The sequence below is a fragment of the Manis pentadactyla genome, chromosome 16 (assembly GCF_030020395.1).
Source record: "Manis pentadactyla isolate mManPen7 chromosome 16, mManPen7.hap1, whole genome shotgun sequence".
Classification (NCBI taxonomy): Eukaryota; Metazoa; Chordata; class Mammalia; order Pholidota; family Manidae; genus Manis; species Manis pentadactyla.
Genome location: NC_080034.1, coordinates 39622719 through 39646565, shown reverse-complemented (window position 1 = coordinate 39646565; position 23847 = coordinate 39622719). Strand labels below are relative to the sequence as shown.

The window sequence follows — 23847 nt, the reverse complement described above, 5'->3', positions numbered from 1 at the left end:
GTTTATAGGGGGGATCTGGTATAGGGGAGAGCCTAGTAAACATAATATTTGTCATGTAAGTGTAGATTAGTGATACCAAAAAAAAAAAAAAAAAAAAGTGCAGTTCCTGTGTGGTAACCTCCAATGAGTTCTACACAAGAGTATAAAGGGCATATAAAAGTGTAGGCAAAGGGTCTGTTTGTGTTTATACAGAGGATCAAAGCCTAATTGGGCTACCCCGAAAATGAACTAAGATATGATATGAAAAAGAACTTCCAACCTCAGCACTCTCTGGAAGACTCATGCCAGAAAATGATCATCAAAAAACCCAAACAAAGATCCACGCACTGCTACAGCTGTAGATGCACTCATCCCACCAATTCCTTGACTTGCCATGGGAATGAGGAAGGAGATATCTAAGCTGGCCTGTGCATACAGTAAAACAACAAATTTGACTGGATCTATACTGTTGGAACTCAATCAAGAATTAGGAGAAGTGCAAATTGTAGAGCTCCAAAATCTTACAACTACAGACTATTTACTGTTAAAAGAACATAAGGGATGTGAACATTCCCCAGGAATGGGTTGTTTTAATTTGTCTGATTTCTCTCAGACTGTTCAAGTTCAGTTGGACAATATCCACCATATCATAGATAAGTTTTCACAAATGCCTAAGGTGCCTAACTGGTTTTCTTGGTTTCACTGGAGATGGCTGGTAATTACAGGTATGCTTTGGTTATGTAACTATACTCCTATTATGTTAATGTGTGTGCGCAATTTAAGAAGTAGCTTAAAACCTATACATGCTGAAGTTACTCTACAAGAAGATATGTCAAAGAAATAATCAATCTTCCCATGTTTTCTGCTGCCTGCTACTTCTATAGCTTTTCTTCTTCCTTCCTAATTACAACCCTTAAATAGAATTCGTACCTCATATCAAATTTACCGAGTATCATAATTCTTCCAACTGGTAAAGATACCTCAAGACAAATGCTGGGCATAGAAGCCACAGGGCATAAATATGCAAAGAAGTAAAAAGCTAACCTTTTCAAACAGTAAGGCTTCTCTCTCACTTACCAACTTTACATTTCCCTGTATGGCCCCGGAAGATGACTGGTTAGCCAGAGACGGGTAAGATTCCTCAAGGGAGGAACAACCTAAGACAGGCACAGTAACAGGGGGGCCATCAGGTGAGAAATTGGGGATCAACAGAGGTGAGGCTTAGAACCTCACCCCCCCTGTTCTGAGAGAAATCTTCTGCATACGTGGATGTTTTATTGCCCTGGTCTAGCTTGGATTAACACATAGTCTACAGGCACACACCTGATCATCTACATTTGCTCTCTTACAGCATTAAACTATGTCTTCTACCTTTATCTTGCATCTACCTTCCACTTCAGCATTTTATTAAAAATAATAATAATAAAGAGAGAAATGTGGTATCCACATATAAATCAAGTATAAAAATCAAATGAGTGTTCATATTTGAACTGACTGTTTATAGTTCATAATGCATGAGCAAAACCGAAGGTTTCTGTAATGGCTGCCCTTGTACTGTTCACCATGTAAGAACTTATTCACTATGTAAGAATTTATTCTCCATGGAAGAACTTGTTTGTTATGCCTCAGAAGATTGGAGACTGACGAAAATTAGGCTTGGGGTGGATTAATGATTGTGCATTGAGCGTTGACTCCCCTATACAGAATTTTATTGTTGTTAACAACCATTTGATCAATAAATATGAGAGATGCTGTCACAAAAAAAAAAAAAAAAAAAAAAAAAAAGTACACACTTCCAATGGTAAAATAATAAGTAACCGGGATGTAATGAATATAGTCAAGATATTGTAACAGCTTGGTATGGTGATAGCTGGTACCTAGAATTGTCATGTATATAAATGTTGAATCACTATGTTGTACACCTGAAACTAATGTAATGTAATACTGTGTGTCAACTACCCTTCAATAAAAAATAATTATCTACAAAAACAAAAAATAAAAAATAAATAAAAATAAAAAACCTCTTCTTCAAACAGGTTAAAGCTTTTCACTGTATAGTTTAGAATAAAGTAAAAATCTGTAACGTAGCTCATTCCCCTAATTATGAGCACATCTTTTGGTTATTTTCATTATGAGTCTTTTAGTACTACTATTGTTTTAATCCATATGCATGTATTTTTAATTAACACTGAAAATTAAATTAACAGTTTGAAAAGTTAGTAATTAAAAATTATTTTAGTTAACATTAAAAAAAATTAGTTGCCTACACTGAAAGATCAGGAAATCTCACATGAGAATGCAGCTTTCACCTTCTCTTGAAACATTAGAGCCACACTGGGTCTTAATTGCTACATGACTACTGGCTGGGCCTGAGCAGAGGCCAATTGCTAACAAGGGCAGGTTTTCACCATTGTGTCAGAACTCCCTCCACTGTCAACTGCCTGTTCCCCTCCCTACAAGCTTCCAAGTTGGAGACCCCCGGTCTACAACATTACTGTTACCTGTTTTACTTATCACGTTGAAATGACTGAAAATACTCTTAATATATTAGAGTATATATTTTGTGACTAAAGTTCAGGATTAAAAAAAAATAATTTTTAATAAATTATATGATACCCTATCCCCACTTCCCATTCACAACTGTTCAGGCTGGGCCAAAAAACAAAGATGAAAATATAACACAGTCATACAGAGACTTCACTTTTTTCTCCACTCCAAATAGAGTCAAACACTTAGGAACAATAAAAAAATTGATAGTTACCTTAAATTATTCCCAAGCAGTCTTAAGCTTTTTAAATGGTCTACTTGTGTGTAACAAGAGATTTGAAATACTGCTTCCCTGTTACAAACAACTCTGAAGTACCATACAGTGCCTTCTGGTTGCTATGACATATGTATCAGAGAGTACAACCATTTTTTTGCAGAGACAGGGAACACACAGAGCAGGAAGTAGGATAAAAAGATACAGATTTTTAAAATGAAATTCATTATGGCATTTTCCATGCTCTTATTTGAAAATACAAATGAGATCAAGAAAGGCTGTAATACATTCTTGAGGCACTGATTTAAGATTAGAAAGGCTAGAGATGATTACTAAGCACAATCTCTGAATTTGAGGCAGCCATGATCTTTGACACTTTATTAAAAATCTTTCTTATATGAAGGTGAATTAAGTCAAATGTGCTATGAAATTTTTACTTTATATATAGTGCATCAAAAACTTGAGGAAGGGCAGCAAGGTATAGGGAAGTCTAAGGAGAGACATCACTAACCTGAAGAAACTTTCAAGATGGTGAGTCTTATATGGCAAAACAACAGGTCGTAGGAGTCAGATAAGTAGCAGAAGGGTGGTATTAAAATACAAGTGAGGTGAGGAAGTCAGAGAACAAGCTATTTTTTAAAGCTAGGCATATGTCACAGGTTAATTATCAGGCTACCTACAAATATTTTACAGTTTATATGCTAGAAATGGTTCATGGATATGGGCCTCGCCCAGACCTGAAGCAGCAGATAAAAGGAACTGGTACTTGGTCATACGTTCTCAATTATGACCAGTGACCACATTTCTCTAAAGGTAGAAGGTATCCATCTTTTCATCCCTGAAGAGAATGTAGTTGAAGGTATGCATATTATTTTCTCCTTCTGTTTGCTTTCAGCTGTTCTGTACCTTTGCAAAAATGCTCATGGTTTGTCTGGGATGAGAATGGGTGAAAAAATTGGAAGTGTAACAGATGAACAGAAGACAGAATGGTTTCAGATCCAGTTTCTCTTTTTCCCCATCAGCCAACATTTTAACCTTTCCCATTGAATTAGCACTAAAGAGAATCTCTGAAAACAACACAAAGAGGTGCTTTTCTTGTTTATTACAGAGAGTGTCACATGGGCGGCTCACAGAAGCCCTTGCTGCCCTGAGCTAGAGATGCACTGTTCCTAAGGGCCCTGTGGCCAGCCCTGGCAGAAAACCTCATCCCTCTCACCTTTTGAAGGGTCACTATAATAGGACTGATGATAATAAGCAGCTGAAAACTGGAGGCCAGTTTCCAAAAGGGAGTATTTTAGTCCTTTAAATGTGACTGCTAATGTTCCAAGTGCAACAGATTTATCTGTTTCTAAAATTCAACCACTATGTTGGAATTTTTAAGCTAGCTTGAACAAAGCTACAGAACAGGTTGAGTTTAATGGTACCAGGCCTGACAATACCATGATAAACGATTTAATAATCCCATTCCATGTACATTTATATAGAAAACTTTTCTACTAAAAAAATAATGTATGTTCAATGCAGAAAATTTGATCACCTATGACTAACCAAAAGATAACCACTGTGAGCATTTTGGTGGACGTTCTTTCAAGGAACAAAGTATTAGGAGTATGGGTGTTGAGGCTAGTTCGTGATTCAAAACTTACCTTGAGCATTTAATCATATTTAGCTGGGCATAATTTGGACAAATTACTTAATCTCATTGAACCTCAGTTTTTAACTCATATATATATATACCCTAAAAAAATGTAGATAATAACAGTTCCTATTTTATAAGGTCTGATGAGGATTAAATGAGGCAATATATGCAAAATGCTTAGAAGTTTGGCACATAGTTAAGTGTACAAGCAGTGTTATCTATTCTACACAAAAAGATGCATTTCTTCCCCACTAAATGGTTTCATATAAAGACTGTTTCATAGCCTGGTTTAATCACTTAGGAATGTGTTGTACACATCTTCCTGTTAGAAAATATCTTTTTACTACATAAACAGGACCCTCAGTAAAGCTGCTGCAGGTGGTACTTAAGCATAGGTTGCCATGCTTTTATAGTGTATGACTTTACCACTCTGAGCACAACTAGAGGAATAAGAAATCAGCAGCTGATGCAAAGGTAAGGCAGACATCTTCAAAATAGCCAGAAGCTGATGGCAGCTTTGCCCAAAGGTTGTAACTAAACAAAACCAATCCGATCCTCTTTTGAGAAGTCTGAATGTGAGACACAAAGAGTCAATGGACAGGTAAGTGGAGTACAAGGAAGGAAAAATGCAAAACAAAAAGTGGTAAGAAGCCAGGAGATTGAGAAGAGATTAGAACGGCAGCTCCTCCACAGTGGAGCTACATGGCATTCATATTGTCGTCCTACCCACCAGGAGTGAGGTCTGCCTGTACACCATGACCGAAGTTTCCAGTTCTGCACAGCCTGGCTGGACAGATGCTGTGACATGGTCATATTCTTCTTCATTTAACTGAGGGACCTATAGGTATGCTTACTCTTAGTAACCCAAAAGGGCCTACCTTGGATTTATGTGGTTGTTCTAGTGGTCACTTCAATAACTGAAGCAATTACTTTGTTAAGCACCGGCTATTGTTAAGCACTGGGGATTCAACAGTGAGCAAAAAAGAATCGTATCTGACTACACAGAGTGTAAAGTCTAGTATAGAAGGCAGAAAATTAAACAAGCAGTATCAATAAAGCATGATGAGTATCACGATACTAGAAGTATAGACTGCAATGGAAACATACAGGAAGAACAAGTCCTTGCTACAGAGAGGAATCACAAAGACTCCATGGAGGAACTCACCTTCAGGTTGAAGCACAGAGCTAGCCAGGTGTGCCAGGTACTGAAGATTATCACTCAGCACCCATCCCCACCCATGGGGGGACTCCACAACCACCAGTCTTTTGAAGTTATAGTCCTGACAGAGCAATAGTGAACTGGATCAGCCTTTCCTATCAGGCCACCCAAGATTCCTGGCCTGATTTAATAAGAAGGGCCTGGTTTCTTCGGTGGGTAAGCATCTTCTAATACATGAAATATTTAGAATGAAACAGAGAAATGCTTAAGAGAATCAAAATCATAGTGTAAATATTTCTGTTAAGGAGACATGATTTTTGATTTTGTAACGTTTAAAAGACTTTGGTTAGATTGTAACCTCAATTTTGAAGGTATAATTGAGTAATTTATTTCTGACTTATGATTTTATTGAAAATCTTAACTTTACATATACATATGTATATAGATATATATGAATATGTAAAGATCTAAGACTAGCCTTATTTATAAGTTAAATACATGATATTCACAGGAATTTTTTGTTGAAGAGCTTCATAAGGTTATTTTTTTAAATTCAAATGAAGTTCTTTAAAAAGCAATCAGATATATTAAATTTACAAATGCAATTTGAAACATCTGAAGGTCTTCGATTAACTGGTCTAGGTATTATCCCAAGGTCCCTTAAAACTGACTAGTAAAATCTCCTATGCTTATGAATAGATGTGGGTAAAATGAGAGTTCCTGTGGCCAGGATTCTCACCTGGCCCTGGCTGACTAGCTCCTGCACACCTGTGAGCAATACATGGCTGTTGACTCTATATAAAGAGCTCTGCCCAGTGCTCTGGGCGCCACACGGTGGCAGGGCTGGAAGGCTGCAGGAGAGCAGAGCAGAGGCTGGAGTGGTGGCAGCGCCAAGTACAGAGGCCCAGAGGACGGCTGTGCAGACAGAGGGGCGTGGACGCGGAGACGCTAGTGCTTGACCTACTGCCCAGAGAATAAACCCTTTCACCCCAAAGAACCTTTTTGCTGTCAATTTATTTGGTCACACTGAATCCATAGCGAACTTGCCTGGGGCTGAAACCCATTGGCAAGACAATAGAGCAATCAGATCTGTAAACATTATTGAAGAACTAAGCTTTTGAATGTGTACTTAAAAAAAAAACTCACAACATTTTGAAAACTAAATAAATTCTTGAACAGTGATTTCTGCTTACAAAAGCTACCCTTCAAGGGCAATAAGAGAACATCTACCTACATTCTCTCTGATTTCCAAGTCTTACTCTCTGTTGATGAACATGGAATTGGAAAAACCGCCCCCTCCATTTCATTTATTTTTTACTGAAGTGTTGTTAATACAAAATCTTATGTTGGTTTCAAATGTCTAACACAGTGGTTCAACAGTTACCCATATTATTAAATCCTCACCCCCTCTAGTGCGGTTACTATTTATCAACACAGAAAGATGTTACAGAATCACGGACTATATTCTCCATGCTGTACTACCAACTCTGTGATCAACTTCTTTTGATTGTAAATTATTGCGCCCCTTTAATCTCCCTCGCTCTCCCTCTCCACCTGCCCCAACCCCTCCCCCTTGGTAACCATTAGTCACTTTTTTTTTCATATTATTAATATACAATTACATGAGCAACATTGTGGTTACTAGATTCCCCCTATTATCAAGTCCCCACCACATACCCCATTACAGTCACTGTCCATCAGTGTAGTAAGATGCTACAGAATCACTACTTGTCTTCTCTGTGCTATACTGCCTTCACCATGCCCCTCCCCCTACATTATGTGTGCTAATCGTAATGCCCCCTTTTCCCCCTTATCCCTCCCTTCCCACCCATCCTCCCCAGCCCCTTTCCCTTTGGTAACTGTTAGTCCTTTCCTGGGTTCTGTGAGTCTGCTGCTGTTTTGTTCCTTCAGTTTTTGCTTTGTTCCTATACTCCACAGATGAGTGAAATCATTTGATACTTTTCTTTCTCCACCTGGCTTATTTCACTGAGCATAATACCCTCTAGCTCCATCCATGTTGTTGCAAATGGTAGGATTTGTTTTCTTCTTATGGCTGAATAATACTCCACTGTGTATATGTACCACATCTTCTTTATCCATTCATCTACTGATGGACACTTAGATTGCTTCCATTTCTTGGCTATTGTAAATAGTGCTGCGATAAACATAGGGGTGCATCTGTCTTTTTCAAACTGGGCTGCTGCATTCTTAGGGTAAATTCCTAGGAGTGGAATTCCTGGGTCAAATGGTATTTCTATTTTTAGTTTTTTGAGGAACCTCCATACTGCTTTCCACAATGGTTGAACAATTTACATTCCCACCAGAAGTGTTGGAAGGTTCCCCTTTCTCCACATTCTTGCCAACATTTGTTGTTAGTCTTTTGGATGGTGGCCATCCTAACTGCCTAACTGGTGTGAAATAATATCTCATGTGGTTTTAATTTGCATTTCTCTGATGATTAACAGTGTGGAGCATCTTTTCATGTGCCTGTTGGCCATCTGAATTTCTTCTTTGGAGAAGCGTCTGTTCAGCTCCTCTGCCCATTTTTTAATTGGATATTTGCTTTTTGTTTGTTGAAGTGCTTGAGCTCTTTACAGATTTTGGATGTCAACCCTTTATCGGATCTGTCATTTAAGAATATATTCTCCCATACTGTAAGATGTCTTTTTGTTCTACTGATGGTGTCCTTTGCTGTACAGAAGCTTTTTAGCTTGATATAGTCCCATTTGTTCATTTTTGCTTTTATTTCTCTTGCCCAGGGAGATATGTTCATGAAGAAGTTGCTCGTGTTTATGTCCAAAACAGTTTTGCCTGTGTTTTCTTCTAAGAGTTTAATGGTTTCATGACTTACATTCAGGTCTTTGATCCATTTCGAATTTACTTTTCTCTATGGGGTTAGACAGTGATCCAGTTTCATTCTCTTATATGTAGCTGTCCAGTTTTGCCAGCACCATCTGTTGAAGAGACTGTCATTTCCCCATTGTATGTCCATGGCTCCTTTATCGTATATTAATTGGCCATATATGTTTGGGTTAATATCTGGAGTCTCTATTCTGTTCCACTGGTCTGTGGGTCTGTTCTTGTACCAGTACCAAATTGTCTTAATTACTGTGGCTTTGTAGTAGAGCTTGAAGTTGGGAAGTGAGATCCCCCCTGCTTTATTCTTCCTTCTCAGAATTGCTTTGACTATTTGGGGTCTTTTGTGGTTCCATATGAATTTTAGAACTATTTAAATATTTGCTCTAGTTCGTTGAAGAATGCTGTTGGTATTTTGATAGGGATTGCACTGAATCTGTAGATTGCTTTAGGCAGGACGGCTATTTTGACAATATTAATTCTTCCTACCAAACAGCATGAGATGAATTTCCATTTGTTAGTGTCCTCTTTAATTTCTCTTAAGAGTGTCCTGTAGTTTTCAGGGTATAGGTCTTTCACTTCCTTGGTTAGGTTTATTCCTAGGTATTTTATTCTTTTTGATGCAATTGTGAATGGAATTGTTTTCCTGATTTCCCTTTCTGCTAGTTCATCGTCACTAGTCATTTCTCAGTGTCTATGAGTTTAATGCTGTTTTGTTCATTTGATTTTGTGTTTTTATATTCCGCAAATAAGTGGAATCATATGGTATTTATCTTTCTCTGCGTGGATTATTTCACTGAGCATAATACCCTCTAGATCCATGCATGTTGTTGCAAGTGGCAAGGTTTCTTTCCTTTTTATGGCTGAATAATATTCCATCGTGTATATGTACCACATCTTCTTTATCCATTCATCTAGTGATGGACACTTAGGTTGCTTTCCCATCTTGGCTATTGCAAATAGTGCAGTGATAAACGCAGGGGTGCATATATCTTTTCAAATCAGGGATTTTGTTTTCCTTAGGTAAATTCCTAGAAGTGGAATTACTGGGCCGATTGGTATTTCTATTTTTAGTTTTCCGAGGAACCTTCATATTGCTTTCCACAGCAGTTGCACCAATTTACATTCCCACCAACACTGCAGGAGTATTCCCATTTCTCCATATCCTCACCAGCATTTGTTATTTCTTGTTTGTATAGTGGCCATTCTGACTTACAGTATAAGCTGGTATCTCATTGTGGTTTTGATTTGCATTTCCCTGATGATTACCAATATGGAGCATCTTTTCATGTGCCTGTTGGCCATTTTTATTTATTCTTTCCCTCCATTTTATTTTGATAGAAGTCACTGAAATGTTTGTTTTATAATGACCTATTTCTCTAATTTTTATTGTTTATACAAACATTTTATTTATTTGGTACCTTATTCTAAAGCTCCAAGCAGTTTGTAAGTGTTTCTTTATCCTCTCAATAATGCTGGAATAAAGTACAGGGTGTAGCAGAAAAAACTGCTCCAAGTCAGGCAGGGTTTAACTTCAAGCTCAGGATTCCCTTCAGGACAGGAGACAGGTTAAGATACTGAACCTCTGAGTATAGTTTCATTATCTGTGCTGTATCATTCATCTTCTTGTGTCACAAGCACTTTATTCCCACTTCATTCTGTTCTCCCTTTTACCTACTGAAGTATGATCCATAATTTTCAGGGAACAACAAGGTAAGCAAGGAACTCTATATCCTTTCCTACTCCCTTACTGCATTTCTACTGCAATCACAAGGAAGGAAAAATGCAAAACAAAAGCTGCACTTGTACCAGGGATAATTCAACTTAACACTCAAAAACAAAACAATAACAACAACTAATGTAAGCTTTCCTGAGATGGATGTCAAATCCAAATGTGTTCTACAAAGGTGGGACTGTTAGAGTCTCCGTTACAACTCCTAAAACCAAGTAGCAAGTTTTACACAATGTCTCTGAACTTCTTTTTTCTCTATTCTAGAGCCATCACTCTATTTCAGGTCTTTCAACAACTACTTTATTTAGGTCTGAATCCACAACTGCCAGGTAACTGTCAACCATCACTTTTGCCTTAGGTGCCTTGGAACCTACAGGAGCCAACTGGATTTAAATAAAAATTATACATATTATGTCCACCAGTTGGCCCTACAACACTTATCTGAATAATCAAACCTTTGGGATTCTCCAGAAAGAACCAGGCAAAGGTTCTGGCACCCTCAGGCCTAGGAATTACATCTGCCCCTCAAGACTGGTCTATATCCTATGTATTCCTTGTTATCCCATTATCCCAGATCTGATAAGAAAGTGGGACACCAATTCTTACTACTGTTAAGAATGCCTTCTCAAATCCCCTCTGTCAATATTTATCACTTCCTATACTCTGATAATTTCCATTTGGGGTATTTCTTTAGGACTTTTATTTTTACTCCATTGTTCATCTGTCACAGACTTACTAGTTATTTTCTATTCACCTAGCTGTGTAACAGGCAGGAAGGGAGGATTTAAGATAGGAAACAATCTTTGTAAATGTCCTGAGAGATTACAATCTAGTTATGGATGTCAGATATATGATAAAATGAGAGCTACATGAGTTAACCTAAGTTTGTAGGAGTTTGGAGTAAGAAAGGATTCCACAAGTATTCGAAGGGTAAGATTAGTCTAAGAGAACTTCAGCAAGGACTGAACCAAAAGAAATGCAGAATTTAAATTTAGCCTTGTTCAAAGAACTACTATTTTATGTGTCCTTAGACTCAGTCTCACATCCCTTCTGGAACAAGGAAATGGACCTAGAAAGCACTATTTATGTGGCCAGGGCAAGTAAACAGAGGTGATATAACTTACATCATCGAATTAGGAGTCCTAAATGAAATAACATAAGCAGAGCAGATTACTGTGCCACCACAGAGGATATGGGGAAACATTAGTACCTTCCTCATGGTTTCAAATTGCAATCTGTTTCTCAGTTTCCTCAACCAAACTGTAAGCTCTTGAAGTAAGAGAACTAAGAGTTGAAGATTTTATTTCTTCTGTTTATTCTAGAGTATTCAGTATGAAATAATGGGCATGGCCCAGAACTCAATACATGTATGCTGAATACCACATGATTACATAAAAAAGAAGATATGTTATTTATTGACAGCTTCTGGTTCACAGAATTATTGCTTTAGCCACTGTTCTATGGCCAAGAGTGAGGAAGCATAGGAGAACAAAAGCCTCCTCCTCCTCATCATCAAAAGATTACTGAGAACAAGCCATTTATACCAATACTGCCTTGTTCTCTTACTTCTTAGGGCTAATGAAACATTTGATCCTTGATCTTCTGCCACAGTAATAGCAAGAATGTTGGAAGAGAGCCATGGGCAATCGTAAAGGACTACCTGGTATAATTAGATAAAGTCACTACTGTCAGCCCTCTCCGTGCATAGAATGCCTGCTAGACATTACCATGTTACACCCTGATCACCCCTTTAATCAAAGAGGCACATGGTGGTTATTAAATGCCTTCTTCCTGTGATCATGAGTATATCTGTTCAACAAAGGGTGATAAATTAAAAAACTATACAGACACGACAGGTTCACAGTTACAAGGTATGGCCGTGACCCTTCTCCGTGCATACCTCCTCACAGACTTCACGGACTGCTGCCATACTTGGTTCCTCCTCCGGCTCCATGCCTCCTCCAGGGACAATCCAACGGTCTGGATGGCGACTACTGCTCACAAGTAGCACCTGAAAGTCACAAAGGTTACATGGGTGGCTAAAAACTCAAAAAGACATATTCATTCAAACTCAGAGTTTAAGCACCAGCAAAGTAAAAATACCTAACACCCACTCTTTGTTTAATACCTCTCCTTGTCATTTCTTCTAAGGTGGCTTTCGGTTCTGTTTGAAAATGAAGACAGGGGGCAGAAGATGGCGGCGTGAGTAGAGCAGCGGAAATCTCCTCCCAAAACAACATATATCTATTAAAATATAACAAAGACAACTCTTCCTAGAATAAAGACCAGAGGACACAGGACAACATCCAGACCACATCCGCACCTGAGAGAACCCAGCGCCTCGCGAAGGGGGTAAGATACAAGCCCCGGCCCCGCGGGAGCCGAGCGCCCCTCCCCCCAGCTCCCGGCGGGAGAAGAGCAGGCAGAGCGGGAGGGAGACGGAGCCCAGGACTGCCGAACACCCAGCCCCAGCCATCCGGGCCAGAGTGCAGGGCGCTCGATACTAGGAAAACAGGGCAGCAAGAACAGTGAGCAGGCACTGGAGGCTGGGCGACAGAGGGCATAAGAAAAGCGCGCAACCATTTTTTTTTGCTTTTTTGCTGTTTTGTTTTGGCGAGCGCTTTTTGGAAGTCTTAAAGGGATAGGGACCCCAATACTAGGGAAACAGGGCAGAAAGACTGGTGAGCAGATGCCTGAGGCTGGCACCGCAGAATAAAGAAAAACGAACGACCACCTTTTTTTTTTTTTTTTTAATTAAAAACTTTTTTTTTTTTAGTTAAAAAAATTTTTTTTTCTTTTTTTTGTGGTGGGCGTTGTTTTGTTTTCACGGGTGCTTTTTGGAAGTCTTAAAGGGGCAGGGCGGGTCACTTAATCCAGAGGTAGGGAATCCGGGATCTCTAGGCACCCTAACCCCTGGGCTGCAGGGAGCAGGGAGGCCCCTCACGGAGATAAATACCCTCCCAGCCGCTCCTGCTCCAACGCGACTCCACCATTTTGGAGTAGCTGCCCGAGCCAGGCCACGCCCACAGCAACAGCGGAGATTAACTCCATAGCAGCCGGGCAGGAAGCAGAAACCCTGTCTGCGCGCAGCTGCGCAGCACAAGCCACTAGAGGTCGCTGTTCTCCCAGGAGAGGAGGGCCACAAACCAACAAGAAAGGAAGTCCTTCCAGCCGTCACTCGTCCCAGCTCTGCAGACTATTCCTATCACCATGAAAAGGCAAAGCTACAGGCAGACAAAGATCACAGAGACAACACCAGAGAAGGAGACAGACCTAACCAGTCTCCCTGAAAAAGAATTCAAAATAAGAATCATAAACATGCTGACAGAGATGCAGAGAAATACGCAAGAGAAATGGGATGAAGTCCGGAGGGAGATCACAGATGCCAGAAAGGAGATCGCAGAAATGAAACAAACTCTGGAAGGGTTTATAAGCAGAATGGATAGGATGCAAGAGGCCATTGATGGAATTGAAATCAGAGAACAGGAACGCATAGAAGCTGACATAGAGAGAGACAAAAGGATCTCCAGGAATGAAACAATATTAAGAGAACTGTGTGACCAATCCAAAAGGAACAATATCCGTATTATAGGGGTCCCAGAAGAAGAAGAGAGAGGAAAAGAGATGGAAAGTATCTTAGAAGAAATAATTGCTGAAAACTTCCCCACACTGGGGGAGGAAGTAATCGAACAGACCACGGAAATACACAGAACCCCCAACAGAAAGGATCCAAGAAGGGCAACACCAAGACACATAATAATTAAAATGGCAAAGATCAAGGACAAGGAAAGAGTGTTAAAGGCAGCTAGAGAGAAAAAGGTCACCTATAAAGGGAAACCCATCAGGCTAACGTCAGATTTCTCAACAGAAACCCTACAGGCCAGAAGAGAATGGCATGATATATTTAATACAATGAAACAGAAGGGCCTTGAACCAAGGATACTGTATCCAGCACGACTATCATTCAAATATGACGGTGGGATTAAACAATTCGCAGACAAACAAAAGCTGAGGGAATTTGCTTTCCACAAACCACCTCTACAGAACATCTTACAGGGACTGCTCTAGATGGGAGCACTCCTAGAAAGAGCACAGCACAAAACACCCAACATATGAAGAATCAAGGAGGAGGAATAAGAAGGGAGAGAAGAAAAGAATCTCCAGACAGTGTATATAACAGCTCAATAAGCGAGCTAAGTTAGGCAGTAAGATACTAAAGAGGCTAACCTTGAACCTTTGGTAACCACGAATTTAAAGCCTGCAATGGCAATAAGTACATATCTTTCAATAGTCACCCTAAATGTTAATGGGCTGAATGCACCAATCAAAAGACACAGAGTAACAGAATGGATAAAAAAGCAAGACCCATCTATATGCTGCTTACAAGAAACTCACCTCAAACCCAAAGACATGTACAGACTAAAAGTCAAGGGATGGAAAAACATATTTCAAGCAAACAACAGCGAGAAGAAAGCAGGGGTTGCAGTACTAATATCAGACAAAATAGACTTCAAAACTAAGAAAGTAACAAGAGATAAACAAGGACACAACATAATGATAAAGGGCTCAGTCCAACAAGAGGATATAACCATTCTAAATATATATGCACCCAACACAGGAGCACCAGCATATGTGAAACAAATACTAACAGAACTAAAGGGGGATATAGACTGCAATGCATTCATTGTAGGGGACTTCAACACACCACTCACCCCAAAGGATAGATCCACTGGGCAGAAAATAAGTAAGGACACGGAAGCACTGAACAACACAGTAGAGCAGATGGACCTAATAGACATCTATAGAACTCTACATCCAAAAGCAGCGGGATATACATTCTTCTCAAGTGCACATGGAACATTCTCCAGAATAGACCACATACTAGGCCACAAAAAGAGCCTCAGAAAATTCCAAAAGATTGAAATCCTACCAACCAACTTTTCAGACCACAAAGGCATAAAACTAGAAATAAACTGTACAAAGAAAGCAAAGAGGCTCACAAACACATGGAGGCTTAACAACACGCTCCTAAATAATCAATGGATCAATGACCAAATCAAAATGGAGATCCAGCAATATATGGAAACAAATGACAACAACAACACTAAGCCCCAACTTCTGTGGGACACAGCAAAAGCAGTCTTAAGAGGAAAGTATATAGCAATCCAAGCATATTTAAAAAAGGAAGAGCAATCCCAAATGAATGGTCTAATGTCACAATTATCGAAATTGGAAAAAGAAGAACAGATGAGGCCTAAGGTCAGCAGAAGGAGGGACATAATAAAGATCAGAGAAGAAATAAATAAAATTGAGAAGAATAAAACAATAGCAAAAATCAATGAAACCAAGAGCTGGTTCTTCGAGAAAATAAACAAAATAGATAAGCCTCTAGCCAGACTTATTAAGAAGAAAAGAGAGTCAACACAAATCAACAGTATCAGAAACGAGAAAGGAAAAATCACGACGGACCCCACGGAAATGCAAAGAATTATTGGAGAATACTATGAAAACCTATATGCTAACAAGCTGGGAAACCTAGGAGAAATGGACAACTTCCTAGAAAAATATAACCTTCCAAGATTGACCCAGGAAGAAACAGAAAATCTAAACAGACCAATTACCAGCAACGAAATTGAAGCGGTAATCAAAAAACTACCAAAGAACAAAACCCCCGGGCCAGATGGATTTACCTCGGAATTTTATCAGACATACAGGGAAGACATAATACCCATTCTCCTTAAAGTTTTCCAAAAAATAGAGGAGGAGGGGATACTCCCAAACTCATTCTATGAAGCTAACATCACCCTAATACCAAAACCAGGCAAAGACCCCACCAAAAAAGAAAACTACAGACCAATATCCCTGATGAACGTAGATGCAAAAATACTCAACAAAATATTAGCAAACCGAATTCAAAAATACATCAAAAGGATCATACACCATGACCAAGTGGGATTCATCCTAGGGATGCAAGGATGGTACAACATTCGAAAGTCCATCAACATCATCCACCACATCAACAAAAAGAAAGACAAAAACCACATGATCATCTCCATAGATGCTGAAAAAGCATTTGACAAAGTTCAACATCCATTCATGTTAAAAACTCTCAGCAAAATGGGAATAGAGGGCAAGTACCTCAACATAATAAAGGCCATCTATGATAAACCCACAGCCAACATTATATTGAACAGCGAGAAGCTGAAAGCATTTCCTCTGAGATCGGGAACTAGACAGGGATGCCCACTCTCTCCACTGTTATTTAACATAGTACTGGAGGTCCTAGCCACGGCAATCAGACAAAATAAAGAAATACAAGGAATCCAGATTGGTAAAGAAGAAGTTAAACTGTCACTATTTGCAGATGACATGATACTGTACATAAAAAACCCTAAAGATTCCACCCCAAAACTACTAGAACTGATATCGGAATACAGCAAAGTTGCAGGATACAAAATCAACACACAGAAATCTGTGGCTTTCCTATACACTAACAATGAACCAACAGAAAGAGAAATCAGGAAAACAACTCCATTCACAATTGCATCAAAAAAAATAAAATACCTAGGAATAAACCTAACCAAAGAACTGAAAGACTTATACTCTGAAAACTACAAGTCACTCTTAAGAGAAATTAAAGGGGACACTAACAGATGGAAACTCATCCCATGCTCGTGGCTAGGAAGAATTAATATCGTTAAAATGGCCATCCTGCCCAAAGCAATATACAGATTTGATGCAATCCCTATGAAACTACCAGCAACATTCTTCAATGAACTGGAACAAATAATTCAAAAATTCATATGGAAACACCAAAGACCCCGAATAGCCAAAGCAATCCTGAGAAAGAAGAATAAAGTAGGGGGGATCTCACTCCCCAACTTCAAGCTCTACTATAAAGCCATAGTAATCAAGACAATTTGGTACTGGCACAAGAGCAGAGCCACAGACCAATGGAACAGACTAGAGAATCCAGACATTAACCCAGACATATATGGTCAATTAATATTTGATAAAGGAGCCATGGACATACAATGGCGAAATGACAGTCTCTTCAACAGGTGGTGCTGGCAAAACTGGACAGCTACATGTAGGAGAATGAAACTGGACCATTGTCTAACCCCATATACAAAAGTAAACTCAAAATGGATCAAAGACCTGAATGTAAGTCATGAAACCATTAAACTCTTGGAAGAAAACATACGCACAAACCTCTTAGACATAAACATGAGTGACCTCTTCTTGAACATATCTCCCCGGGCAAGGAAAACAACAGCAAAAATGAACAAGTGGGACTATATTAAGCTGAAAAGCTTCTGTACAGCAAAAGACACCATCAACAGAACAAGAAGGATCCCTACAGTATGGGAGAATATATTTGAAAATGACACATCCGATAAAGGCTTGACGTCCAGAATATATAAGGAGCTCACACGCCTCAACAAACAAAAAACAAATAACCCAATTAAAAAATGGGCAGAGGAACTGAACAGACAGTTCTCCAAAAAAGAAATACAGATGGCCAACAGACACATGAAAAGATGCTCCACATCGCTAATTATCAGAGAAATGCAAATTAAAACTACAATGAGGTATCACCTCACACCAGTAAGGATGGCTGCCATCCAAAAGACAAACAACAACAAATGTTGGCGAGGCTGTGGAGAAAGGGGAACCCTCCTACACTGCTGGTGGGAATGTAAACTAGTTCAACCATTGTGGAAAGCAGTATGGAGGTATATCAAAATGCTCAAAACAGACTTACCATTTGACCCAGGAATTGCACTCCTAGGAATTTACCCTAAGAACGCAGCAATCAAGTTTGAGAAAGACAGATGCACCCCTATGTTTATTGCAGCACTATTTACAATAGCCAAGAATTGTAAGCAACCTAAATGTCCATTGATAGATTAATGGATAAAGAAGATGTGGTACATATACACAATGGAATACTACTCAGCCATAAGAAAAGGGCAAATCCAATCATATGCAGCAACATGGATGGAGCTGGAGGGTATTATGCTCAGTGAAACAAGCCAAGCGGAGAAAGAGAAATACCAAATGATTTCACTTATCTGTGGAATATAAGAACAAAGGAAAAACTGAAGGAACAAAACAGCACCAGAATCACAGAACTCAAGAATGGACTAACAGGTACCAAAGGGAAAGGGACTGGGGAGGATGGGTGGGTAGGGAGGGATAAGGGGGGGAGAAGTAAGGGGGTATTAAGATTAGCATGCATGGGTGGGTAGGAGAAAAGGGAGGGCTGTACAACACAGAGAAGGCAAGTAGTGATTCTACAACATTTTGCTATGCTGATGGACAGTGACTGTAAAGGGGTTTATAGGGGAGACCTGGTATAGGGGAGAGCCTAGTAAACATAATATTCGTCATGTAAGTGTAGATTAGTGATACCAAAAACAAAGCAAAAAAAAAAAAAAAAAAAGTGCAGTTCCTGTGTGGTAACCTCCAACGAGTTCTACACAAGGGTATAAAGGGCATATAAAAGTGTAGGCAAAGGGTCTGTTTGTGTTTATACAGAGGATCAAAGCCTAATTGGGCTACCCCAAAAATGAACTAAGATACGATATGAAAAAGAACTTCCAACATCTGCACTCTCTGGAAGACTCATGCCAGAAGATGATCATCAAAAAACCCCAACAAAGATCCACGCACTGCTACAGCTGTAGATGCACTCATCCCACCCGTTCCTGGACTTGCCATGGGAATGAGGAAGGAGATATCTAAGCTGGCCTGTGCATACAGTAAAACAACAAATTTGACTGGATCTATACTGTTGGAACTCAACCAAGAATTTGGAGAAGTGCAAATTGTAGCACTCCAAACTCTTACAACTACAGACTATTTACTGTTAAAAGAACATATGGCATGTGAACAGTCCCCAGGAATAGGCTGTTTTAATTTGTCTGATTTCTCTCAGACTGTTCAAGTTCAGTTGGACAATATCCACCATATCATAGATATGTTTTCACAAATGCCTAAGGTGCCTTAATGGTTTTCTTGGTTTCACTGGAGATGGCTGGTAATTACAGATATGCTTTGGTTATGTAACTATACTCCTATTATGTTAATGTGTGTGCGCAATTTAAGTAGTAGCTTAAAACCTATGCATGCTGAAGTTACTCTACAAGAAGATATGTCAAAGAAATAATCAATCTTCCCATGTTTTCTTCCGTCTGCTACTTCTATAGCTTTTCTTCTTCCTTCCTTATTACAACCCTTAAATAGAATTCGTGCCTCATATCAAATTTACCGAGTATCATAACTCCTCCAAGTGGTAAAGATACCTCAAGACAAATGCTGGGCATAGAAGCCATAGGGCATAAATATGCAAAGAAGTAAAAAGCTAACCTTTTCAAATAATAAGGCTTCCCTCTCACTTACCAACTTCACATTTCCCTGTATGGCCCCGGAAGATGACTGGTTAGCCAGAGACGGGTAAGATTCCTCAAGGGAGGAACAACCTAAGACAGGCACAGTCGCAGGGGGGCCATCAGGTGAGAAATTGGGGATCAACAGAGGTGAGGCTTAGAACCTCACCCCCCCTGTTCTGAGAGAAATCTTCTGCATACGTGGATGTTTTATTGCCCTGGTCTAGCTTGGATTAACACATAGTCTACAGGCACACACCTGATCATCTACATTTGCTCTCTTACAACACTAAACTCTGTTTTCTACCTTTATCTTGTATCTACCTACCACTTCAGCATTTTATTAAAAATAATAATAATAAAGAGAGAAATGTGGTATCCACATATAAATCAAGTATAAAAACCAAATGAGTATTCGTATTTGAACTGACTGTTTAGAGTTCATAATGCATGAGCAAAACCGAAAGTTTCTGTGATGACTGCCCTTGTACTGTTCACTATGTAACTTATTCATTATGTAAGAATTTGTTCTACATGTAAGAACTTGTTTGTTATGCCTCAGAAGATTGGAGACTGACGAAAATTAGGCTTGGGGTGGATTAATGATTGTGCATTAAGCACTGACTCCCCTATACAGAATTTTATTGTCGTTAACAACCATTTGATCAATAAATATGAGAGATGCCCTCACAAAAAAAAAAAAAAAAAAAAAAAAGGACAGACTTCCAATGGTAAAATAAATAAGTAACCGGGATGTAATGTATAGCATAAGGAATATAGTCAAGATATTGTAACAGCTTGGTAGGGTGATAGCTGGAACCTAGAATTATGTATATAAATGTTCTACCACTGTGTTGTACACTTGAAACTAATGTAATGTAATACTGTGCGTCAACTACCCTTCAATAAAAAATAATTATTTAAAAAAAAAAAAAGAAAATGAAGACAATCCGCCTGATAAAGCAGAAGGGCATTACCACTACCCTCCCCTCATATTCTCAGTCACTTGTTTTACTTATTACTCTCCTTCATTATTTTCTTTGAAGCCCTTTGAACACAGAGCTGACAAGGACCTAAAAAAAAAAAAAAAGTGCCTCTGCGCACTGTGTATGGCTGACCAGAAGGAAGTCCTACTCCTAGCTGGCACCATGGTCCCAGCACTTTCCACCCTAGGTTCTCGCTCCTCTGTATCCCAGCTCCTAACCCATCAGATGGCCACAGGCAAATGCAACCCATTACCCTAGGCACTAAGTGTGCACTGAGAACCTAACTCGTGTACATATAAAGCACAAAAAATTTTCATCATTCTTTTGGCTGAGAAAAAATTGAAAATGTTTTACTAGAAAATTCTGTTAAGAGATGAAAAGAAAACAAACCAAACATATACACACACACACCCCGAAATTGGCCAGTATTCTAGTCATGGTTGAAATAAAATCTACAATTTCCCTAGTTCCGTTTTCTTACCTGTCTCTAGGGCAAATGCTGAACAAAAGTAGCTGGACTCCTCATTTTGAGGTAGAGCTGGATTGGCATTATTTCCAAAACTAAAGGAATCCTCAACCTCTCCCATAATTATCATTTTCTGATGATGTATTTTAAGCCTGCACCCCTATTGCAAACGTATTTCCCCTGAGCACTCCCCTTCTGCCTCATAGTCAGTCATCCTTGTAGCCTGAAGGAAAGTGCTAGTCCTTCCTCTCTAGCCCATACAGATTCCACCACTGACTTTCAGTCATCTCCCCTTTCTATTTTTAGGTCTCTGCAAATATGGGCCCTTGGAAATTCTACCTTTTTCTTCATCTTTAATCCTTTTTCTTCCTGTCATGATAGATTCTTCTGATGTTCCTCTAGAAAATCTGTGAGCTGCAGACTAAAATAGGACCATGGAGTTATAAGAAAGTACTCTATCAATCCATATACAGTTACCATGGACAGAGAAAATAAGTCTTATACTTTCAAGTACTAATTTTTTTAATGTATATAAATTAGGCTTTAATGTAACACAAAACAATTTAAAATAATATGAAATCAACAGTAGTTTTTGGTTGGTGTATATATACATGTTTAATCAAGGGGTATTAAAAGTACAATGTGGAGGTTCCATAAAATTTTGCTTTTAAACTAAGAGTCATCATGCGACTCTACGTCAAGTCATACACAAAAATTAACTCAAATGGACCAATAACCCAAACATAAGAGCTAAAATAAAGCTATAAAATAGGTGTAAGTGTTCATGACCTTTAGAGTTGACACCAAAAGTATGAGCAAGAAAACAGGTACATTGGACTTATCAAAATTTAAAACTTCTTCACATTAAAGGACACTATGAAGAATGTGAAAAGACCTACAGAATGGGAGAAAATATTTGCAAATCATCAATCTGATAAGGGTCTGGAACTCAAAGATATAAAAACTCCTACAACTCAACCACAAAAGGACAAATACATTTCTCCAAAGAAGATACACTAATAGCCAACAAGCACATGAAAAGATGCTCAACATCACTAGTTACTAGGGAAGTATAAAGCAAAACCACTGTGAGATACTACTTTATACCTCCTAGAATGTCTGTAGTTTAAAGTTATTTAACAAATACTGGCAAGGATATAGAGAAACTGGAATTACTAGTAAGAATGTGAAAATAGTTCAGGCACTGAGGGAGAGCTTCGTGGTTTTTCAAAAAGTTAAACCTAAAATTACCACATGATCTAGCAATTCCACTTTAAGGTATATATCCCAAAAAATGAAAATAGATACTCAAATATTTACACACAACATTCATAACAGCATTATTCACAATAGCAAAAAATAGAAACAAATGTTTATCAATGGATGAATGGATAGACTGTGATATGTAGATACATGGAATATTATTCAGGCAAAGGAATGAAATACTGATATATGCAACACTGTGGATGAAGTTTGAAAACATCATGCTAAGTGAAAGTCAGACTCAAAACATCACATACTTTATGATTCCATTTATATGAAATAGGCAGAACAGGTAAATCCACAGAAAGATTGGTGACTGTGAGGGATTGAGGGAAGACTGGGGAGTGAATGCCTAACAGGTACAAGATTTTACTCTGGGATGATTAAAGTGTTTTGAAACTAGACAGAAGTGATGGTTACTAAATGCCACTGAATTAATGGTACTAAATGTCAATGACTTGTACACTTATAAATGGCTAATATTATATAAACTTAAAACTAGTTTTAAGGTCACAGTAATTTTTCAAAAGCTAAAGGAGTTGGTGCCACTACTTTCTTTCTCAGAGTCTACACTCCAGGACTGCAGCCTTCCAAATGTTACCTTTACTTTTATAACGTTAAGTTATAAAGCTAAAATAATATACTATTTCCATAAAAGAAAAAGGCAATCATTACTACACCCATGTGTCACAGTAACTGTAGCACTTTACATACAATCTTACATTTTTAAAAATTCCTCATAAATAAAAAAATATATATACAATCAGGTTTGTTTGTTTAAGTTAAAAAGTTTTTTTAAAAAGTCCCCCAAAAACTTTCTACACAATGGCATTTAAGTCACATCTATCTAGTCTTGAAGGAAGATTCAAGAATAAAAAGTAGAAAAATGGGTTAATCCTTCACAGATTTGTTATACAAATAATAGGTAGTGTTTCTTTCTAGAGTTCTCTCACTTCCAGGGCAAAGTGTTTACCAGATATTCTAAACCTAAGCATTTGCTTCAATCAAAGGCTGACTAGAGCCAACCAATCAGGTTATGTTCCAAATGGAAGACCTTTACAGAGACATTTCAAAGCTGAAGCAAAGAAAAGGAAACCTTCAACATAAAGTATAACTTAATTTATAAATTTCAGTGTGAAAGATTAATTACTAGATTCAGCAAGTGTTGTTGCTTTGCACATTAAAAGCATGACTATATAAGGTAAGTGTGTGTAACACGGACAAGGAAGAAAGTAGTGATGCGTAAAAGCAAATGCTACTGCCAGTAAATAGTTCTCCTCAGTAAAGTTCTTTGACAACCCACTGAAAATTTTACTGCAAAAAACAAGACAAAATATTCTTTAGCCAGAGGCTTTATTCCTTCCTCTCTTATTAAATAGTAGGTGGTATTCTGGTCAGTGAGTTCTGATTCTGAAGTTTTGATTTTTAAATATAAAATTATCTGGAAAGAAATTAAATGGTTAAAGCTTCTGAGTTTGAAAATGACATAACTACAAAAAAAAAAAAAAGACAGAATGTGACATTTACTCAATATCGTGAGTCAGGAACGGCAGACAGAGAGATTAAACCTCTGCAGTTTTGAGATGGATCCAAGCGCGGGACTGGCCAACTAGG

The 23847-nt window shown here is 38.5% G+C and overlaps 1 protein-coding gene across 3 annotated transcripts in view; it reads right to left on the bottom strand.

Moving 5' to 3' along the window:
- Positions 1 to 23847, bottom strand: part of NUDT3 (nudix hydrolase 3) — a 131918-nt gene that overhangs the window by 60773 nt on the left and 47298 nt on the right. For 2 of the 3 annotated variants that reach the window (XM_036887052.2, XM_036887051.2), the window contains exon 2: positions 12027 to 12137. In XM_036887052.2, coding sequence (XP_036742947.2) covers positions 12027 to 12137 — 111 coding nt within the window. Of the gene's footprint in view, positions 1 to 12026; positions 12138 to 21309; positions 21337 to 23847 lie in introns of those variants that run through there. The other variant, XM_036887053.2, reaches the window with a different exon arrangement.